The sequence below is a fragment of the Pan troglodytes genome, chromosome 10, assembly GCF_028858775.2.
Source record: "Pan troglodytes isolate AG18354 chromosome 10, NHGRI_mPanTro3-v2.0_pri, whole genome shotgun sequence".
NCBI lineage: Eukaryota > Metazoa > Chordata > Mammalia > Primates > Hominidae > Pan > Pan troglodytes.
The window spans coordinates 128,770,506-128,793,293 of NC_072408.2; the positions used below are offsets into that span (position 1 = coordinate 128,770,506).

At 43.1% G+C, this 22,788-nt stretch overlaps 1 protein-coding gene across 18 annotated transcripts in view; it reads left to right on the plus strand.

The window, feature by feature from the left end:
* CFAP251 (cilia and flagella associated protein 251) overlaps nt 1-22,788 on the plus strand; it is an 85,415-nt gene that overhangs the window by 16,047 nt on the left and 46,580 nt on the right. For 8 of the 18 annotated variants that reach the window (XM_054664690.2, XM_054664691.2, XM_016924433.4 and 5 more), the window contains exons 6-11: nt 7,955-8,066; nt 8,316-8,396; nt 14,406-14,483; nt 16,895-16,945; nt 19,551-19,765; nt 22,500-22,694. In XM_054664690.2, coding sequence (XP_054520665.2) covers nt 7,955-8,066; nt 8,316-8,396; nt 14,406-14,483; nt 16,895-16,945; nt 19,551-19,765; nt 22,500-22,694 — 732 coding nt within the window. Of the gene's footprint in view, nt 1-2,548; nt 2,579-7,954; nt 8,067-8,315; nt 8,397-14,405; nt 14,484-16,894; nt 16,946-19,550; nt 19,766-22,499; nt 22,695-22,788 lie in introns of all 18 variants that reach the window. The other 10 variants (XM_063785149.1, XM_063785153.1, XM_063785154.1 and 7 more) reach the window with 4 other exon arrangements.

Sequence of the window (22,788 nt, forward strand, 5' to 3'; positions counted from 1 at the left end):
GACAGATTTTTTAGTGGCTGGTCATGCTGCCTCTTCTGGGCAGTTCTTAATGGTGGCTACCAAGTGTTCCTGTCTATCGCTGCTCCCCGTTCCATACATTTCTTGTTGGATATGTTCAATTTCGATCTGTTTGCCTGCCATGGTTTTAGGTATAGTAATGATGGGAGGCTTTCCAAAGCTGCTGTTTCTCTGCAGTCTCTCTCTAATTCTAACAACCCACCATTGCCTCCTTTCTTTTATTGTACAGACAGGGTCTTGCTCCATTGCCCACACTGGAGTGTGGTGGCGCAATCATAGCTCATTGCAGCCATGAACTCCCAGGATCAAGCGATTCTCCTGCCTTGGCCTCCCGAGTAGCTGGGACCACAGGCGCATGCAACCACACCTGGCTAACTTACTTTTGTAGAGAGGAAGTCTTGCCATGTTGCCCTGGCTGGTTTTGAACTCCTGGCTTCAAGAGATCCTCCCATCTTGGACTCTCAAAGCACTGGGATTATAGGCATGAGCCACCTTGCCTAGCCTCTTTTTAAATATTTTATTTTATTGTATTATATTTTTGTAGAGATGGGGTCTTGATTTGTTTCCAGGCTGGTCTTGAACTCCTGGGCTCAAGCCATCCTCCTGCCTCGGCCTCCCAAAGTGCTGGGATTACAGGCATGAGCCACTGCATCCGATCTCTCTTTCTCTCTTTTTTAAATTAACAGACTTTTATTTTTAGAACAGTTTTAGATTTACAGAAGAATTGGGAAGATAGTACTGAGGATTCCCATATACCCCACACCCAGGTTCCCACATTAGTTACATCTTACATTAGTAGGATCAATTTGCTGTAATTCATGAACCAATATTGACACATTATTATTACCAGACATCCAGGATCCCACCCAGGAGACCACATTCGATTTAGCTGTGATGGCTCCTTAGTCTCTGCATGGCTATGGCCATTTCTTAGACTTTCCTTGTTTTTGATGACTGACAGTTTTAAGGAGTACAAGTCAGGGATTTGGTAGGGCCTCCATCTATTGCACTGTGTCTGATGGTTTTCTCGTGATAAGCCTACCAGCCTTTTGACACACTCTGGTGTCTAAGAAATGAGTTGCAGTGACCTTCTTAACCTGGGGGTAAAAGGCAGGCTCACTTCGATCAAGCGTCAGATAAACCAGTCCAGGTGTTGAGGGGAGGTTGACAGCCCACAGACTCTCTGGCACTGGAGCTGGGTCCGGAAGGCCGGGGTTGTGTTCCCTCCTTGTATCTGCTTCTGTAACTCACTCTCCTCCTTCCCCGGCTAGAGGCAGACTGAATGGAGAGTCTCTCTGGTATCAAGGTTGTCATCCGGTATTGCCTTTCTTCCTAACTCATCAAATTCACCTTTTCTGGTCCCTTTTCTGATAGTGCATCCAACAAGGAATGGTGGAATTTCCGTGGGCTTGGGCAGTGCTGCTCAAAGTGTGGTCTGCAGGCTGAGCTCATCTGTCAGCCGGTCCTGGGCTATGTTGAACAGAAAGTACAGAAAATGAGAGGGGGCCTATGGGAACTTCTATAGCAATTTGTTCTTGCTATGGTATTTTTATTTTGTGAAAGTATTTGACCTGGGCCGGGCGCAGTGGCTCATGCACTTTGGGAGCCTCCCAGCACTTTGGGAGGCTGAGGCAGGAGGATCACTTGAGGCCAGGAGTGGGCAACATAGTGAGACTCTGTCTCTACAAAAAATTAAAAGTTAGCCACATGTGGTGGTGCATGCCTGTAGTCCCAGCTACTCGGGAGGCTGAGGCGGGAAGATGGCTTGAGCTTAGGCGTTTGAGGCTGCAGTGAGCCATGATCGTGCCATTGCACTCCTGCCAGGGTGACAGAGCAAAACCCTGTCTCAAGAAAAAAAATATTTATTGGTCTGCAAAGGAATAAAGTTTTTAAAAATATCTTTCACCACAGATAGTTTGCAAAGTGCTGGGCAAGATGATGCCTAGGTAGTTGGGGGATACTGTGGGGCTGAGCACGCCACCTTGTGTGACAGCCCTCAAGCAGGAGGCCGTCTTATCTGCCGAGGACATTGGGAATGGGGCTGGTAGTTTGGGCTGTGGGATGTGACATGGTGTAATCAATGAGAATGCAGTAGAGGTCCACCAAATGAAGGGAAGGAGCTGTAGGGTTTCAGGGAGGGGCCTGGTTGGGGACAAAAAGCATGAGCCTGCAGCAGATGGTGGGTGGGTGGTGATGCTTGTCCAGCCGTGCTGGGCAGGGTGGGAATAAGAACAGGGAATGTGACTGGTGGTGGCTTGCCTGGGTAGGATAATTGGAAGGGGAGAAGGGAAGGGGCCCAGGGGAATTCAGAGTGACATGAAAGAGCAGGTGGCAGGAGGCAGGTGTGAGTGTGGGCTCTGGCGTCCACCTGGGCTTCCATGCCCAGTCAGCCGTGGTCTGCTGTGTGACTTGGAGGCCCAGAGAAGAAAGTGACTTTCCCATTTGTGAAAAAAGAATAATGATGTATACTGTTTTTTACTTTCCTTGGGCTGCTGTAACAAATTACCTCAAACGATTTACTCTCTTGCAGTTCTGGAGGCCAGAAGTCTGAAACCAAGGTGTTGGCAGTGTTGGCTGCTTCTGGGGGCTGTGAGGGAGAATCTGTCCCAGGCCTCTCCCCTTGCTTCTGCTGGCTGCGGGTGACCCTTGGTGTCTTTGGCTTGTGGACGCATCCCTCCAATCTCTGCCTCCATCTTCCCATGACATTCCCACCATGCATCCATCTGTGTCTTCTTGAGGACACTGGGCATTAGATTTGGGGCCCACCCCAGTCCAGCACAACCTCATCTTAACTAACTATGTCCACAAAGGACCTGTGTCCAAATAAGGTCATATTCTGAGGTTCTAGGTGGGCCTGAGTTTTGAGGGACCACTTAGCCCATTAAACCCAGTGCACAGGATGTTGTGAGGATCACTAGAGCGCAGCACCAGGCCATGATAGAGGATCCTAGATGGGTTTTCTTTCTTAACTCCTGGCCTGAGGCAGAGAGCAGTCAGATTCACTGACAAGATTGTTAGGGCCTGGTTAGGTAGGTGGGTGGGGAGGGAAGAGTTCAACAAGTGAGTCCAGATGCACGAGGAGGTTAGGAAGAAGTTACGTTGAATGTTCTAGAGTGGGGGACACAGGAACTGCTCTCCCACAGGTGACCAGTGACCTCCAGGGGCTCTCATTACCCAACCCTGATCCTCATCTGACTTGACTTCTCTGTGGCATCTAACATGTCATTTCCTGTGGCTTCTCTGATCTCACATCCCTACAATACATGGCCTTTGTGTCTGGCTTCTTTCACTTAGCATCGTGCTTGAAGGTTCATCCGTGGTGTGGCACGTGTCCTTTCTATGGCGGAATCACAGTACATTGTATGGATAGATCAAACAATGTATGGTCTTTCATCTGGTTTTTTGTTTTGTTTTTGTTTTTGTTTTTGTGAGACAGGGTCTCACTCTATCACCCAGGCGGGAGTGCAGTGGTGTGATCATGGCTCACTGCAGCCTTGGCCTCCCAGGCTCAAGTGATCCTCCCACCTCAGCTTCCTGAGTAGTTGGGACCATGGGTACATGCCACTGAGCCTGGCTAATTTTTTTTTTTCTGGTAGAGACAGGGTCCTGCTATGTTGCCCAAGCTGGTCTCGAACTCCTAGGCACAAGTGATCCGTCTGCCTTGGCCTCCCAAAGTACTGGGATTACAACTGTGAGCCACTGTGCCCAGCCTCATCTGTTGTTGTTGTTGTTGTTATTATTATTTTCGAGACAGGGTCTCGCTCTGTTGCCCAGGCTAGAGTGCGGTGGCACAATCTCAGCTCACTGCAACTTCTACCTCCTGGGCTCAGATGATCCTCCCATCTCAGCCTCCCAAGTAGCTGGGACCACAAGTGTACACCACCACACCCAGCTAATTTTTTTGTATTTTTTTTTAATAGATATGGGGTTTCACCATGTTACTCAGGCTGGTCTCGAATTCCTGGGCTCAAGTGATCCACCTGACTCAGCCTCCCAAAGTGCTGGGATTACAGGCGTGAGCCACCATGCCCGGCTCATCTGTTTAATTTGTAAAAAAAGATTTTAGTACATTTTAATAGAAAACTCTTAAATTTAATGAAAACCAGGCCGGGCATGGTGGCTCACGCCTGTAATCCCAGCACTTTGGGAGGCTGAGGCAGGTGGATCACTTGAGGTCAGGCGTTCGAGACCAGCCTGGCCAACATGGTGAAACCCCGTCTCTACAAAAATACAAAATACAAAAAATTAGTCGGGCATAATGGTGCACGCCTGTAATCCCACCTACTCGGAAGGCTGAGACAGAATCGCTTGAACCCAGGCGGCAGAGGTTGCAGTGAGCCGAGATCGTGCCATTGTACTCCAGCCTGGGCGACAGAGTGAGAATTCATCTAAAAAAAAAAAAAATTAATGAAAACTGATACATTTTCATGGAAAGCACTGGCTGCCATCTCCGATCTTAGTCTTCTTTCTAGAGGTAATCAATTTGGTGTGTTTCCTTCCAAAACATTTGCTTTTGTTTTGAACACACGTATATGGATATCTTCATGTAGCTTGTCTCCACAACATTGTTGGTGTGATGTTTTCCCAAACAAATCTGATTGTGTTGCCACCCTGATTAAAACCCTTTAGAGACTGTCCATTGTCAAATCAACTTATGCTACAGGGGACACGCACCCTGCATTAGGGCCCTGCAGACACTTCCCCCAGAAAGTGAAATGCCCGCTGCCTGCACCCGTAGCCGTCTGCGGCTGCTACACGCTCTCAGCTGCAAGTACTGGCACATCCAACTTAACCACAAGGGAAGGGTATTATCTCATGCAGTAGAAGCCTGCAGTCGGCCGGCAGAAGGGTCAGAGTCCTTCAGGTGTGTCTCATCTCTGAAGCCTTTGCTGACCAACACCTTCACCAGACAGAGCTGCCCCGTTATGATGTGGAGCCACTGTTTTTTCCTTATTTGTGAAACTCTCTCTCTACTAGACATGAAGCAACTTGAGGGCAGTGATTTTTTTTTTTTTAATTTCACAGTAAAGCATATCTGTGGTTAATAATGCAAATGCTATGTTAATATGAATTTTATGATATCCCAAGTGATTACTTTGGGACCCAGAAAAGATTATTCAGAGGCTGTTTTGGTTTTAGGATTAATATTCATTTTATTAGTGATAAATTAAAAACCGTAGTTCTTCCTCCAGTTTTTCGCTCAGCTTAAAAATCTTACTCTGTTTATAAATCTAGCATATTTTTGCAATCACCTTTGAAGAGGCTTTGATTAATGTTTGGCCCCACTTACAAATTTGGTTATTAACTCCTTTTAAACATGTAAAACTGCATTTCAATATTTAAGAGATTTCGTTTCCTTACGTTTTTTAGTAGTCTGATTAACAAACAAATCCTTCATGGTACTTAAGTAATTACAGCAAATCTAGTAAATTAGACATAAATATGGTAAATCTTAAGTTTCCTTAAGTGTTCTAATATTGTTTATAAACCTATTACGATTTTAATTTAAAATCACAAGTCTAAATCAACTATATATTTTAAATTAGCATCACAGATCTAATCTGTTAGCAACTCTGGTATGTCAAATTCACTTAAACATTACAAATTCCTTAAAAATGAACAAATTCCCTTATCACAAATATGTTAATAATGCAGGTCTGACTGACTTCATCTTCTCTATATTCAATTCCAAGTATCTCCAGGGATAAGATACATTTTCTCACTAAGGACTTCACTGTGTTATTTCCAATCATTTTGGAATTGCCTTCCCAGGTGAATTTCTGGGGCTGCTTCTCAGTAGGATGAAGTTTCTCCAGTGACAGAGAACCAGAGAAGTCCTCAGCTGGGACACAGACTTGACACCAGCCAGTTGGGACCCTAGTGTGACATACAGAGATGCTGAGGCCTGTTTATCTTCACTGTATCTAGGACTCCATAAACAAACAAACAAAAAAGAACCATGTGACCCGCATTCCTGGTTTAAGTCTTGCTACCACCTACTTTTCATTCCAGTGGGAATCAGCAGACCTCCCCCAACCCAACCATTACAGCTTCCATCTTCGCTTCCACTGCTTCTGTGCTTTGGCTGTCTTAGATACTTGCATGTCATCTAATTCTGGGTATTTCAAGGCTGTGTTGGAATCATACAGCTCTAAGGTCTTGTCAGTAACACAGTATGGAAATGTAAGAGCAAAAAATAAAAGTTCCTCCTCACCCAAACCCCATCTTCAGAGGAACCATTGCTTACAGTTTGGAGTCTATTCCTCCAGAGTTTTTTCAATACATACACACGCACACACACACACATGATTAGGATGCTGCGATTGTTTTGCAGTGTGCTTTTTTCACAAATTTTGGTCACTTTCCTAATCTACCTCATTCTTTTTGAAGGCAGCAAAGTTTTTATTTTTATTTCTATTTTTTATTTTTATGTCTTTATTTTTTTTTGAGATGGAGTTTCACTTTTGTTCCCCGGCTGGAGTGCAATGGTGTAATCTCGGCTCACTGCAAACTCTGCCTCCTGGGTTCAAGTGATTCTCCTACCTCAGCTTCCCGAGTAGCTGGGATTATAGTTGCCTACCACCATACCTGGCTAATTTTTTGTATTTTTAGTAGAGACAGGGTTTCACCATGTTGGCCAGGCTGGTCTCGAACTCCTGACCTCAGGTGATCCACCTGCCTTGGCCTCCCAAAGTGCTGGAATTACAGGTGTGAGCCACCACGCTGGCCTTTTTTTTTTTTTTTTTTTTTTTTTGAGGCAAGATCTTGCTTTATCACCCAGGCTGGAGTGCGGTGGCGTGATCTTGGCTCACTGCAGCCTCAACCTCCTGGACTCAAGCGATACTCCCACCTCAGCCTCCCAAGTAGTTGGGCCCACAGGCACGTGCCACCACACCTGGCTAATTTTTCTATTTTTGGTAGAGATAGGGTTTTGCCGTGTTGTCCAGGCTGATCTCGAACTCCTTAGCTCAAGCAATCCACCTTCCTCAGCCTCCCAAAGTGCTGGGATTACCAGTATGCAACACTGTGCCCAGCCTAGTTTCTTATCATATGGTTATGCTATAATATCTTTTTAAATAATTCATGTATGGTAAATTAAGGGACATTTGTGTTGTTTGATTTTTGCTATTAGAGCAGTACCATGATGACTGTGAATTTTCATTGACCTTTGTTTACTTTTTCCATGATTTCCCTAGGAAAAAGTCGTAAGGGTGGAGTTACTGGGCTGTAGGGTGTATGCATTGAAGGTTTTGATAGATACAGCCAAACTGCTTCTAGAAAAGTGCTGCTCCTTTGCATTCCCACCTGTGTAGGAGAGTGCCCGATTCCCTGAGAGCTGGGACGTTGTCCTAGTCATCTTTTCATATTTACATCCTTCCTGCCAGGCACAACCTGGCACAGAATCAGTGCCTGGTACCTAGTGAATGAGAACCTAGAGCTTGTGAAGAGGGCAAACAGCAGGCCCATTGCCTTGAGTTAGGCTTGACTATTATTGTTGTTGAGGTTAAATTCGCATAACATAAAACTGACCATCTTAAAGCATACGGTTTGGTGACATTTAATACATTTACACTCTTATGCAACCATCATCTCTATCCAGTTCCAAAACATTTTCACCGCCCCAGAAGGACACCCTGCATCCATTATCTGTCTCTGTGGGTTTGCCTATTCCGGCCGTTTCATATGAGTGGACTCATACACCACGCGCCTTTCGTGCCTGGCTTCTTTCACTCAGCATCGCTTCCGACGCTCATCCATGTCATAGCATGCGTCAGTGCTTCATTCCCTTTTATGACTCAGAAAGATTCCACTGTATGGATAGACCACATTTTGTTCTGTTTTGGAGAGGTTTGGGCTGAGCTCAGACCTGCCCTGGGACTCTCTGGGAAGCCAGGGAGACCTCAGCAAGTGTCGCCCCCCTTGTCCTGTTTTGCAGTATTCCTGTGCACACAATATTTGACAGCTGCCCTGAAGGGAATGGCATCATGGCCATGGCCATGACCCACGACGCCAAGTATCTGGCAACCATCTCAGATGCTGAAGTCCAGGTAAAGGCCCTGGCCCTTTGGGTCAGCATCAGCGAGCTGGCCGACCTGTGCAGCGTGTCCCCATGGGCAGCTCTGTTCAGGCTGGGCTGTGTGATGTCTGTGATATTCTCAAAAGACCAGACTCCACAGCACAGAGTCTGGGCCTCTGTCCTTAGTTACTTGAAGTTTTGGGGTCACCACAAGAGGTGTAAGTTACTTCAGCAGACTTCACAGACCTTCTCATGCCCCTCTCTCTACTGTCACCTACAGAAGGTATGCATCTGGAAGTGGACTTTGGCAGTGGAAACGCCAGCATGCACTCTCGAACTCCCCACAGAGTACGGTGTTCAGGTGAGTTCAATTGGAGCCTGTAAACATCAACCTGAAGTTATACAGGTGCAAGGCCAGGCTGGGCGTGGTGGCTCACACCTGTAATCCCAGAACTTTGGGAGGCTGAGGTAGGTTATCACTTGAGGTCAGGAGTTCAAGGCTAGCCTGGCCAACACAGTGAAACCCTGTCTCTACTAAAAATACAAAAATTCCCTGGGTGTGGTGGCGCATGCCTATAGTCCCAGCTACTTGGAAGACTGAGGCATGAGAATTGCTTGAACCTGGGAGGCAGAGGTTGCAGTGAGCCGAGACTGCGCCACTGCACTCCAGCCTGGGTGACAAAGTGAGACTCTGTCTCAAAAAAACAAAAACAAAGTTCTACAAATGCCAGGCCAAAACCTACTTTTTGTTTCAGTAGAGTTGTGTTATGTTGCAGTAGAGTGTTTTTGTTTGTTTGTTTTGTTTTTGTTTTTGTTTTGAGACAGAGTTTCGCTCTTGTTGCCCAGGTTGGAGTCTGGAGTGCAATGGCACGATCTCGGCTCAACACAACCTCTGCCTCCCAGGTTCAAGCGATTCTCCTGCCTTAGCCTCCCGAGTAGCTGGGATTACAGGCACGTGCCACCACGCCTGGCTAATTTTGTATTTTTTTTAGTAGAGACGGGTTTTCTCCATGTTGGTCAGGCTGGTCTTGAACTCCCGACCTCAGGTGATCTCCCCACCTTGGCCTCCCAAAATGTTGGGATTACAGGCATGAGCCACTGCACCTGGCCTCAGTAGAGCTTTTAAAACCCTTTCATTTCCTGATCTTGTTTTACTTGAATATAATAGCTAATATTTTTGAAGCACTTATGTTCCAGAGTCTGCTAAATTCTTTACTTACATTATCTCACATAATCCATGCAAACATGCTAGCAAAAAAGATATTAATATCTGTGGAATACTACCATTAATTATTAAATAATTTGTCTAAAATCACCCACCTGGCAGTCTTTCTTATTCTAGAAGAGTGCTCTTAACTACTTCAAACCTTGTAAAACTAACTCTGAGGAGTATAGGGAAGTTATCATTATTGCTCCCAAGTTGCATGAGGTGACTTGCCAAGGACACCCAGAAAGTTTCTATCAGGTCTCCTTATTTCCTGAGTCACTGCTCCCTGCTTTTGTGACTTGTCTCGTTCATCCTTGCATGCTTCATTTGTCATACATTTATTGAGTACCTGTTCTGTGCCAGGCACTGTGGTAAGTACATGCCTGACTTGCAGGATCTAAAATCCAAACAGAGGGTTTGGGTGACTAGACTTAGCCAGGGAAATATGGTTATGCAGCCATATGTCCATCTTCTTTCCTTTCCCCCCAACATTCCTCTTGCTCCTAAAAAATTTTTTCTTTCTCCTTAAGGTTGTGTTAACACAGTAGCCACCAACCATATGTGGCTATTTAGGATGGATTTTTCTATTGCTGCAAAAAACACCATTGGGGTTTTGATAGCGATAGTGTTGAATCTGTAGATCACTTTGGATGGTATCATCATCTTCACAGTGTTGTCTTCCAATCCATGAGCATGGGATGCCTTGCCGTTTATTTATGTCTTCTTTAATTTCTTTCAGGGGTGTTTTGTAATTTCCAGAGTTCAAGTCTTCACCTCCTGGTTAAATTTATTCCTAAGGATTTTGTGGTTTTTTGATGCTATTATAAATGGATTTGTTTTCTTAATTTCTGTTTTAGATTGTTCATTGCTAGTGTATAAAAAGGCAGCTAATTTTTGTGTGTTGATTTTGTACCTTGCAACCTTACTGAGTACACATGGTGATTTAAATTTAAAATGATTAAAATGAAAAAAAATCTTTTTTGAGACAGGGTCTCACTGCTGTCCAGTCTGGAGAGCAGTGGCGTGATCTCAGCTCACTGCAGCCTCTGCCTCCTGAGCTCAAGCAGTCCTCCTACCTTAGCCTCCTGAGTAGCTGGGACTACAGGTGCACACTATCATGCCCAGCTAATTTTTAAATTTTTTTCAGAGACAGAGTTTTGCCATGTTGGCCAGGCTGGTCTCCAACTCCTAGGCTCAAGCCATCCACCCGCCTCAGCCTCCCAAAGTGTTGGGATTACAGGCGTGAGCCACCACACCTGGCCCTCTTCTTCTTTTTGCTATGCTTTCTTCTTGGGTATTGTCATCTATTCCCAAGGCTATTTACTTCCAAGACATATCCTGAAATCTTTCCTCTCCTTTCCACCTCTGTTGCTACCATCCTAGTCCAGGCCACAGTCACCTCTACCTGCATTATCTGGCCCGCTGGTCTCTCTGTGTTCACTCTTGCTTCACTCTCTAACAGTCTTCCCACAGCAGTCAGACTGTTTTTTTTTGTTGTTGTTGTTTTGTTTTGTTTTGTTTTCTTTTTTTTTGAGATGGAGTCTCATTCTGTTGCCCAGGCGGGAGTGCGGTGGCACGATCTTGGCTCACTGCAACCTCTGCCTCCTGGGTTCAAGCGATTCTCCTGCCTCAACCTCCTGGGTAGCTGGGACTACAGGCACGTGCCACCATGCCTGGCTAATTTTTTGTATTTTTAGTACAGATGGGGTTTCACCATGTTAGCCAGGATGGTCTCCATCTCCTGACCTCATGATCCGCCCACCTTGGCCTCCCAAAGTGCTGGGATTACAGGTATAAGCCACCGTGCCTGGCCAGAGTGTTATTTTTATTTTTCATGTTTGTTTATTTATTTATTTTTGAGACAGAGTCTTGCTCTGTCACCCAGGCTGGAGTGCAGTGGTGCAATCTTGGCTCACCGCAAGCTTTGCCTCCTGGGTTCACGCCATTCTCCTGCCTCAATCACCTGAGTAGCTGGGACTACAGGCGCCCACCACCACGCCCGGCTAATTTTTTTGTATTTTTAATAGAGACGGAGTTTCACCTTGTTAGCCAGGATGGTCTCAATCTCCTGACCTTGTGATCTGTCTGCCTTGGCCTCCCAAAGTGCTGGGATTACAGGCGTGAGCCACCATGCCTGGCCATATTTTTAAATAATTAAAATATTACGTCACTCCTGTACTTAAAATCCTTCAGTAACTTCTCATTGTCCTCAGAATAACATTAAAATTCCATGACATGTGGCCTCCAAGGTGTGATCTGATCCCTCCATCCATCTCCTAATGTCTACCATCCTGATTATTGTTTATCAGTTTGCATTTTCCAGAATTTCATGTATACTAAATGGACTCTGTTTGCAGAGAGCTTTGGTTTCTTCCACTCAGTTTTGTTGTTGCACGTATCAGTAGTGTATTCCTTTTTATTGTTGAATAGTAGTGCATTGAATAGGTGTGTAACTGTTTACTAATTCACTGTTAATGGACATTGGGTTGTTTCCTGGTTGTGGCTATTGAAAATAAAGCTGCTGTGAATGTTCATGGACAAGTCTTTATTTTTGAAGGAGATTTTCCTGTGGTATAGAATTCTAGAGTGGTAGTATTTTCTTTCAGCAGTTCATATCTTCAAGGATGTGATTCTGTTGTCTTCTGGTTTCTACCATTTCTGTTGAAAAGTCAGCTGTCGATCCCTATTTTGAATGTTGTGTGTCTCTCTCCTTGGCCCCCAGCTGCTTTTACAGATTTTTCCCTTGGTTTTCAGCAGGGTTTTTGTTTTGTTTTGTTTTGTTCTGTTTTTGAGACAGGGTCTCACTCCATCACCTAGGCTGAAGTGCAGTGGCACAGTCACTGCTCATTGCAGCCTTGACCTCTTAGGCTCAAGTGATTTTCCCACCTCAGCCTCCCAGGTGGCACCATCACACCTGGCTAATTTTTTTTTTTTTTTAGAGATGGGGTCTTGCTGTGTTGCCCAGGCTGGTCCCAAACTCCTGGGTTCAAGTGACCTTCCCACCTCAGTCTCCCAAGGTGCAGGGATTATAGGCGTGAGCCACTGCTGCACCAGCCCCAGCAGCTTTTCAATGATGTGTCTATGTGGAAGTGGGTATGTTGTTGATTTTTGTAAAGCTTATCCTTTAGGATTTCTTGAACCTGAGATGTTATATCTCTTCTCAGTTTTGGAAAATTCTCAGCCATTACCTCTTTACACATTTCTTCTGCCACATTCTTTCTTTATTCTCCTTCTGGGGCTCCAATTACATATACGTTAGACCTTTTCTGGTCTTGTCCCACTAGTCTTTTATTTTCTTTTATGTATTTTCTATCCTTTCATCTGTTTCTGCTTCAGTCTGAATGTTTTCTACTATAATTTGTCTTCCTTTCCTGCTGACTAGTTCTTTCTTTGGCTATATCTAAATTTTTGTTAAACTGTCTATTAAGCATTTTAAATCATTTTTTCAGGTCTAGAATTTCCATTTGATTCTTTTTTAAGTAGAGCTATCTGCTGAGATTCCCCATCTTGTCCTCTACTTCCTGCATGTTAATCCTGTGATTGTCTAATAACCCCAGTGCTCGGATCTCCTGTGGCTTCTTTCTGCTGATTGCTTTTTCCCCTTGGTTTTCAGTCATTTGGATGGGTCTTTTTTCTTTTCTTTTCTTTTTTTTGAGATGGGGTCTTGCTCTGTTGCCCAGGCTGGTCTTGAACTCCTGGCCTCAAGCGATCCTCCTGCCTCAGCCTTGCAAAGTTCTGGGATTCCAGGCATACACCACAGCGCCTGGCCTGGATGTATCTCTTTAATATGCCCGGCTATTTTTTACTGAATGCCTGATGTTGTGTTTTTTAAAGTGTAGAAATAAATTTGAGGCTTGAGATGACTTCGTCCAAAGAAGACTGACTTCTGCTCCTTAAAGGCACTTAGCAGAGTGGTCAGCTTAATCTAATCAGAGCTTGAGGTCGTTTGAGGCTGATTTTCAGGCTTTGTGAAGTCTGCCTCATGCACTTGCTTTTGCTAGTTCCTTACCCTACCCAGGCTTTTGTGCTGTTCTGATATGAATTCTCAAACACTGGCATTAGTAGTTTACACCCCTGTGGTATGTAACATTCATAAAATGTTCAGAAAATGATAGGTAAGGAATAGGCTTGGAGATGGGGTGGAAATGGCAGAAATGGAACTTAAAAAGCTTTTCTCCAGCCTGTCCCTCAATGCTGTCTTCTGCAGCCCTTCTCCCCAGGCTGTAGCCACCCACCTCCCATGCACATTTCAAACACATACCCCATGGCTCCCCAGGAAGAGCTTGCTTTGTTGTTCTTGCTGTGGCTGTTTGGTTTCTGTATTTAAAACTTTCCCTCACTTCCATAGTTTCTGCAGGGTTGGTTTTTGGGAAGGGAGCCAGCAGCCCATGCTATTCACCATCTTGGCAGGAATTAGAATCCCCTTCCAATATCTTGCATTCATTCCAAGATATTGTGTGGCCCTGTCAAATTTAGAAATGTATACGCAGCAGTCTTTATCTAAAAGGATACAGAATAAAGGTTATTGGTGAATACTGGTTTACTTTTGCTTGTTCCAATTTATTTTATTATTATTATTGTTATTATTTTAAATTGACCACTATCAGAAAAGCTTGTTATAGCCAGGCGCAGTGGCCCACACCTGTAATCCCAGCACTTTGGGAGGCTGAGGCAGGTGGATTGCTTGAGGTAGGGTTCAAAACCAGCCTGGCCAACATGGTGAAACCCCGTCTCTACTAAAAATATAAAAATTAGCTGGGTGTGGGGGCACATGCTGGTAGTCCCAACTACTCAGGAGGCTGAGGCAGGAGAATTACTTGAACCCAGGAGATAGAGGCTGCAGTGAGCTGAGATGGCGCCACTGCACTCCAGCCTAGGCGACAGAGCGAGACTCTGGCTCAAAAAAAAAAAAAGAAAAGCTTATTCTAATTTATAGATGATGAATTATAATAGATCAAACTGGAAAGGGAACACATTTGACACTGTTTATTTTAATCACCAGTATTTAAATGATATTCCTATTTTTTTTACCAAATGCCGTATCTTTTCTGTTTTATATTCCTACTCATTTGTTTTAATTAAAATTATTATTTAATTTTAACATTCAGCTTAACCAGAAACAGAAAATTTATCATTAATGTATTTTCATACTTTATATTTCAGAACTACGTTACTTTTAACCCAACAAATAATAAAGAATTGGTGAGCAATAGTAAAACACGGGCAATATATTATGCATGGGTAAGTAGAAATATTTTGATTTGTTTTAAATGTGGGTAGAAGTATGTGTTCATTCTTTGAGTACAAATGTTTCAGTAATGTAACAATATAGTATCTCTACTTAGGAAGCAATGAATATATATTTAAATGTTTTTATTTAACTACAGTATTTAGTCCTATTAGAAATTAGCATATTAAATCAAAAGCAAATAATTCAATTTTATTTATTAAATTTTATTGAAGTAATGAGGCAAATGTTTATTTGAATTTATTTAACAAGACTAAAATACAAGTTTTATGGTTTTTTTGGAGATGAGGTCTCGCTATGTTGCCCAGGCTGGCCTCAAATTCCTGGGCTCAAGTGATCTTCCCGCTTAATCCTCTCAAGTAGCTGGGATTAGAGGGGTGAGCCGGCCACACCTGGCTCTAAAATACAGCAGGTTTTTTTTTTTTTTTTTGAGACCTTGGTCTTTTTTCCCTTTTAGAAAGGAATTAGCAAACAGATTAGTGATACATATACTGACACAGGGCAAAATCATGAGAATAAAAAACACTGAGGCTGAGCACAATGGCTCATGACTGTACTTCCAGCACCATGGGAGGCCAAGGCAGGAGGATCACTTGAGGCCAGGAGTTTAAGACTAGCCTGAGCAACATAACAAGACCTCATCTCTACAAAAAATTATTTTAAAAAATTTAACAGTGCATGGTGATGCATGCCTGTAGTCCCAGCTGCTCAGAAGGCTGAGGCTGGAGGATTGCTTGAGCCCAGGAGTTTGAGACTGCAGTAGCTGTGATGGTGATGGTGCCACTGCACTATAGCCTGGGCAACAGAGTGAGACTCTGTCTCAACAAAACAAAACACAACAAAACAAAAAACGTTTCAAGTTAAACATGGAATAGCTATGTGACTCAGCAATTCCAAGGTAAGATGTAAAAGAATTGAAAAGAAGCATTCAAACAAATACTTCTACACAAATGTTCACAGCAGCAGCAGCAGCACTATTTGTAATAACCAAAAGGTAGAAACAAGCCAAGTGTTCATCAACTGATGAGTAGGTAAACAAAATGTGGTCTATCCATACAATGGAATGTTATTGTATGAAGTACTGATACATGCTGTGACATGGATCAGCCTTGAAAGTATGATGCTAAATGAAAGACACCAGACACGAAAGTCACATGTTGTATGATGCCATTTCTATGGAATGTCCAGCATAGGCAAGTCCACAGATACAGAGTAAACTGGTGGTTTTCAAGGCCTGGGGAGAGACGGAGTGGCTGCTTAATGGGTAGGAGATTTCCTTTTGGGGTTATGAAAATGTCTTGGATCTAGATGGTTGCTCAGCATTGTGAATGTATGAAACACCGCTGAATTGCACACTTTAACATGGTTATGATTAATTTTATGTTAAGTGGATTTTACCTCAATAAAAAATTGTAAAGCAAAACCAAAACACATTGAGTCACTGATTGTGAGTGATAGTCATTATTTAAGATATTTATTATAGCTTTATCTTATTTTATTTTTGAGATGGGGTCTTACTCTGTCATCCAGGCTGCAGTGCAGTGGTGCGATCTCAGCTCACTGCAACCTCTGCCTCTCAGGTTCAAGCAGTTCTCCTGCCTCACCTTCCTGGGTAGCTGGGATTACAAGAACCTGCCACCACACCTGGCTAATTTTTGTATTTTTAGTAGAGATGGGGTTTCTCCATGTTGGCCAGGCTGGTCTCAAACTCCTAACCTCAAGTGATCTGCCTGCCTCAGCCTCCCAAAGTGCTGGGATTATAGGCGTGAGCTACCGTGCCCAGCCGATTGTGACTTTACATAGTACTTAATGCAAATACAAATTCTCTATTAATAAGGCTTTAAAACTTTAATAAATACCTTAAGGTCGGCCACGGTGGCTCATGCCTGTAATCCCAACACTTTGGGAGGCTGAGGTGGGCGGATCACCTGAGGTCAGGAGTTCGAGACCAGCCTGGCCAACATGGCAAAACCCCATCTCTACTAAAAAAAAAAAAAAATTAGCTGGGCATGGTAGTGCACTCCTGTAATCCCAGCTACTCAGGAGGCTGAGGCAGGAGAATTGCTTGAACCCGGGAGGCGGAGTTTGCCGTGAGCTGAGATCGCGCCACTGCACTCCAGGCTGGGCGATAGATGTGTTTCTGTTTGAAGACACCTTATTTAATATAGAACTCCGTCTCAAGAAAAAAGTCATAATCATTTGTGGCATTTTTTATATTTTTTATGTATTTGCTTTTCTTTCAGAATGTTTTTAGATATTTCCCAAGGCAGCAAGTTCTCTTACCTGTAGAAACTGCAAATTTCTGACCTTGTTTAGATGTATTTGTTTTGCTTTTATTATTAATGCAGTTCTTCCTTTGGAAACTGGGTCTTTTTGAATAGTGATTATTTTTTCCTCTTATCAGTATGAAGAGAGGGATACACTGGCTCACAGTGCCCCAGTTTTAACTGAAAAAGTGAGTATGCCTATTGCATTTTTGTCCATCAGATTTTGTGGAGAATAAATATTTATGTGCAAGCTTAGCTGCTTCGGGCTACTCTTTGTACATCTTGATATTAAGCTACTGGAAAATAATTTGAAAAATTTTACTTGGGTCCTGTATACATATTGAATTGTCAGTTGAAAATAATGTAAGTATTGTTAAAAATACATTTTTTTTTTTTTTTGAGACAGAGTCTTGCTCTGTCGCCCAGGCTGGCGTGCAGTGGCGTGATCTTGGCTCACTGCAAGCTCTGCCTCCCGGGTTCACGCCATTCTTCTGCCTCAGCCTCCCGAGTAGCTGGGACTACAGGCGCCCGCCACCACGCCCAGCTAATTTTTTGTATTTTTTTTTAGTAGAGACGGGGTTTCACTGTGTTAGCCAGGATGGTCTCGATCTCCTGACCTCATGATCCACCCGCCTCAGCCTCCCAAAGTGCTGGGATTACAGGCGTGAGCCACTGCACCTGGCCCTAATAAAATGTTATAAAAAGAGTTATTGCTGTGAGAAAATATAAAAACGTGATGGCTTTTAGAATGTGTATGTGCATATTGACAAGGAATGAAAGTTGTGGGGGTACAGTGGCTCTCATCTGTAATCCCAACACTTTGGGAGACTGAGGTGAGAGGATCACTTGAGCTCAGGAGTTTGAGACCAGCCTGGGCAACACAGGCTAGACTTTGTTTCTACTTAAAAAAAAAAAAAAAAAAAAAAAAAATTGCCAGTCAGGGTGGTATGAGCCTGTGGTCCCAGCTACTCGGGAGGCTGAGAGGCTGAGGTAGGAGGATCACTTGAGCCCAGGTGGTCAAGGCTACAGTGAGCTGTATTGGTGCCACTGCATTCCAGCCTGGGCAACAGAACAAGACCCTGTATAAAAAAAAAAAAAAAGAATGAAACAGTGTAAGTAGAGTCGTTGAACATGAGTGGATCCCTTATAAAGCTGCTCAGTTTCAGAATAATACATGATATTAGGTATTTAGATGTTTGAGAGCCAATAAGAGGGAGGTGAACCAGATGTTGAGAAAACATTTTATCTTGCCTGCTTACCGCAAGCTCTTGTGTCTGAGGTGGAACTTGAGTCGTCTCCTGTAGCATTTTCTGCATTTGCTGCCCATGTAACCTGCTCTCAGGGAGCACCTGATGATGAGTTTTCTGCATACTTGCTTCTCTCTCGGTATGATTTGTAGAAATTTATTTAAGAGGGCATGCCAAAAGACAAAAACAAAAAATAAAAAGTTGAGATGGATGGGCACAATGAGATTATTCTGTCTGCAGACTTGTTTTTCATAAATGAAAGTACTAAAAAATACCATCAGTTCTCATTATTGTTGGTAGTTATGTTATATAAAGTCTCTGTAAACACCAAATTAGCAGATTCTTAACTATTGCTCTTAAGGGAAATATAGGGGTAGGTTTCTGTGAGCCTCTGGTCACATTTTCACCAACTGATCAATACATAAGCTTGTTTTATGTGTATTTCTATTTAAAGACACTTTATTTAATATATAACATTGATTCATTAACATTGAGCTCATGGCCAACAGCACTATAACTCATGACTTGAACAAAACTCATCTAACCTACATATTTTCTCCATAAAGCACATCACAGCATTCTTTTGCTTAGGAACACTAGACAGCACTTCAGCACTATGTTTCAGGGTCAATTTAAATACTAAAATCACCAAGAAAAATGCAAACAACCAAAAATGCAAACAACATGGCATTAAATAGACCATGAAAAGGACACTTGTTTATAGTCAGAGCTGAGACAAGAAGGCAGAGCATTGCCCTGCCTGCCCTTAACTGGAAATGTGCATGTTGAGTGAGTAAAATTATTTGTCACACTGCACATGCACTTCTGCAAATGACCGTGAGAGTGCTGCAAGTATTGATTTTGGGATTACAAATCAATTCTTAAAGTAGGTAAATTTGCAAATACAGAATCCACAAATAATGAGCCATTTGAAATGATAAAAATGATAAAAATGTATTGAAACAGTGCTGCTCTTAGAAAGAACTTGGTGCTCTTGCTTGACTAATTATTATTTTACTATTCCTCTTGTGTTCAAGTCAGAAGAGGTAAACCTTAGGATCTTCTCTGTATTATTAGAGAATCGGGCAGCATAGAGAATAGGGCATTTCTATGTACAGTGCTTAAATATTTTCTACTGATGGGAAAATACCTTATGATCAAAGGAGGCTGGGATAATTATTTTATGCTATTTTATAACCAGAGCATGCTTTGACTCACAACAGGCATTAGTTTCTTCACCAGTCTCTGAAACCTCCGTAAGAGAAGTTTAACAGGTATAAACAGTGATTAACCACTCTTTCGTTTGCGTTAAACAAACAATGTAATTGAACAGAGTACATAACCCTTCACTTGCTCTTAGCAAACTTCCAGAGGTTCAGAACTGCCTGGACCGTGGCAATTCATGGGAGACGGTTTTAGTGATTGTTTTCTTTTTCTTTCTCTTTTTCTCACTATATTTCAGCATAGCATTATAAAATATCGTGTTGATAAATGCTTTGTTTTATATTTATTACCAACAGTAACTATAACCTTTCTTTTGAAACAGACCTTCAACAAGCTTGTGGGAAAGTTTAGCCAGTCCATCTTTCACTTGAATTTAACACAAATACTCTCAGCCACAATGGAAGGGAAGCTGGTTGTCTGGGACATACACCGCCCACCCTCATCTGCCTCCACCTTTTTGGGCTTTCCCTATATCAAGCCTTGTAAATTGGTTCATTTGCAGAAAGAGGGTATCACGGTACTTACCACAATTGATAGGTAATTTTAACTTAATTAAAAGATAACTATGGATAATTATAAAAATATTTAAAAATTGTTATGGGAGGTTGGGCACAGTGGCTTACACCTCTAATTTCAGTTCTTTGGGAGGCTGAGGTGGGAGGATCACATGAGGCCAGAAGTTCAAGACCAGCCTGGGCAACATAGTGAGACCCTATCTCTACCAAAAAACAAAGAGAGAGAGATGGGAGGATTGCTTGAGCCCAGGAGTTCGAGGCTGCAATGAGCTATCATTGCCACTGTGCTCCAGACTGGGTGTTAGAGTGAGACCCTCCTGTCTTAAAAAAAAAAAAAAAAAAAAAAAACCTCTTTTGGATGTATATGCATATTTTGTATATGCATAAAGTATTCTGGGGAAAATCATAATGAACTGGGAACATTGGTTGCCTCTGAGGAAAAGAACTGAGAACTAAGATCAGGGATGGGGGTGGATTTACTTCTTTTTATAGTTCCATTTATACTAATTGGATTTTTAAAAAAATCATGAGCATGCATTATGTTTAAAAAATCCCTTTGTGTCGATGAAACAAAAAGGAACTAGATTTTTTCTTCTGTGCTAATTGGATGGATTTTGCACCCAACATTTTACATGCATTAAATGTAAGAAAATAATTTGAATAGCTGTATTATTTTTGTCTGATTACAAGATAACATTTACAGCTGGGAGCGGTGGCTCACGCCTGTAATCCCAGCATTTTGGGAGGCCGAGGCGGGTGGCCTCAGGAGTTTGAGACCAGCCTGGCCAACATGGTGAAACCCTGTCTCTACTAAAAATACAAAAATTAGGCAGGTGTGGTGGTGTGCGGCTGTAATCCCAGCATCTTGGGAAGCTGAGGCATGAGAATCACTTGAACCCAGGAGGCAGAGGTTGCAGTGAGCCAAGATCTCACCACTGCACTCCAGTCTGGGTGACAGAGCGAGACTCGGTCTCAAAACAAAACAAAAATAATATTTACCTATTGTGAGAAGATCAAATGCATCAAAACTCTGTCTTAATTAAGACAGAGTTCTCATTTCAGCTGAGTCCCTTCCTTGCTGAGTGACCTTGAGCAAGGAACTTAACCTTGTTGAGCCTCTATTTCTTTATCTGTAAAATGGGCATAACAGTACTATTTCTCTCAGAGTGGTTTTATGAGGATTTCACGAGATATGGATGCACATGCTTGGTGCAGGGGAACCCTAGGTAAATGGTGGCCATCGTCAGTGTGTGAGAGAAGTTCCCGAAGGTGTGGAGAAAACTGCCTAGTGATGGGGACCCTGCCCATATGGTTAGAGTCGCTGGGCCATCTGCTTTCAAAACGCCCATTTGCTTCCATTCGCCTTTCTTTCGATGCAGGGGAACAATGAGGTCTTGACATGGTTTTACAAAGAGAAATGCAAATTGTCACCCTCACTCAGTGGAGCGAGAAGATAGGAGAACTGCAGTTGGCCATGCAATCAACCTTTAATCGGTTGGGGTTTAGGATCCAGTGAAGACCAGGCCTGGGTTCTCCAAGTTAATAAAACCCGGTCAGGACCTGGGAGTCCAAGAAGGAAAAGGTCTCTGGAAATACTTGGTCAGTATTGCTGCTTCTGTCCAGCAGAGGGCAGTGACAGATGTTCAAGCCAATTAGCCCACCTGCCTTGCTTATTAATCAGAAACCTCATTTAACCACTCTGCATATGTAAGAGAAAAATCCTCCCCATCTGCCCCCCGTGATTAGAATTATGTCAAAGTCTTTTTTAAAAAGCCCATTTGGGATGGATCCAAGGACTGGAAATGAAAGCCATTTTGTCACGTGGCACTGCCTTCTGCCGTGATGACTGGACAGGGTTTTATGATCACACTAACAGTAGTGCCTTCCTGTAAAGTGGCTAGTGTCCCATTGCCAGCCTGCATGATTTCGGAGGGCTGGTGAAGCGATTCTCTCCATTGTCATCTGTAGTTATATGGGGAGTGTAAATCCTTGTCCACCGCCATTGCGTATGGCTGATCTTGGAGGGCAGGGAAGAACTAGCAGAGAGCATGGACTTTGCTTTAGATATACCTGGGTTCCTTGCATAGTCAAGCCACATGGCCCCGATAAAATTGCCAGGTATAAGTATGTCCCATGCAATATATGGGATGTACTTACACTAAATTTTTTGTTTGTTTGTCTGTTTTGTTTTTTGAGATGGAGTTTTGCGCTTGTCACCCAGGCTGGAGTGCAATGATGCAATCTCGGCTCACTGCAAGCTCCGCCTTCCATGTTCAAGTGATTCTCCTGCCTCAGCTTCCCGAGTAGCTGGGATTACAGGTGCACACCACCACACCTGACTAATTTTTGTATTTTTAGTAGAGGCGGGGTTTCACCATGTTGGCCAGACTGGTCTCGAACTCCTGACCTCAGGTGATCCACCCGACTCGGCCTCCCAAAGTGCTGGGACTACAGACATGAGCCACCACACCCAGCTACACTAAATTTTTTTAATGCAAATTTTCAAATGTAACTGGGTATCTGTATTGTTATCTGCTAAATCTGGCAACACAATGCCCTGAGCAAATTTCTTAACTCTCTGAAAGTTAGTTTCCTAGATGTAAATTGGGATAACAGTAAAATCATTCTCTTTGGGCAGTATTAAATTAAGTTTTTGCAATGCCCCAGAATCCAGAGCCTGACATATAATTAGGTATTATATAGATGCTACTTGTTATTATTGCTATTTGCAAAACTGATGTTATTCTCCATTTCAGCTACATTGTCACAGGTGACATTAAGGGGAACATTAAGTTCTATGATCACACCCTGTCTATTGTTAACTGGTACAGTCACTTGAAACTGGGCGCCATAAGAACTCTGTCCTTTTCAAAGACCCCAGCAACTCCTCCTACTGAAAAATCAAACTATCCTCCTGACTGCACTTTAAAAGGTGACCTTTTTGTCTTAAGGTAAGTTGTTAATGAATCTAGTCATTAGAATGGTTGAAAAATGATCACTGTCTTCTTTAGTTTGCATACAGTGGGAGGTTCGTGTTGTTCCTGG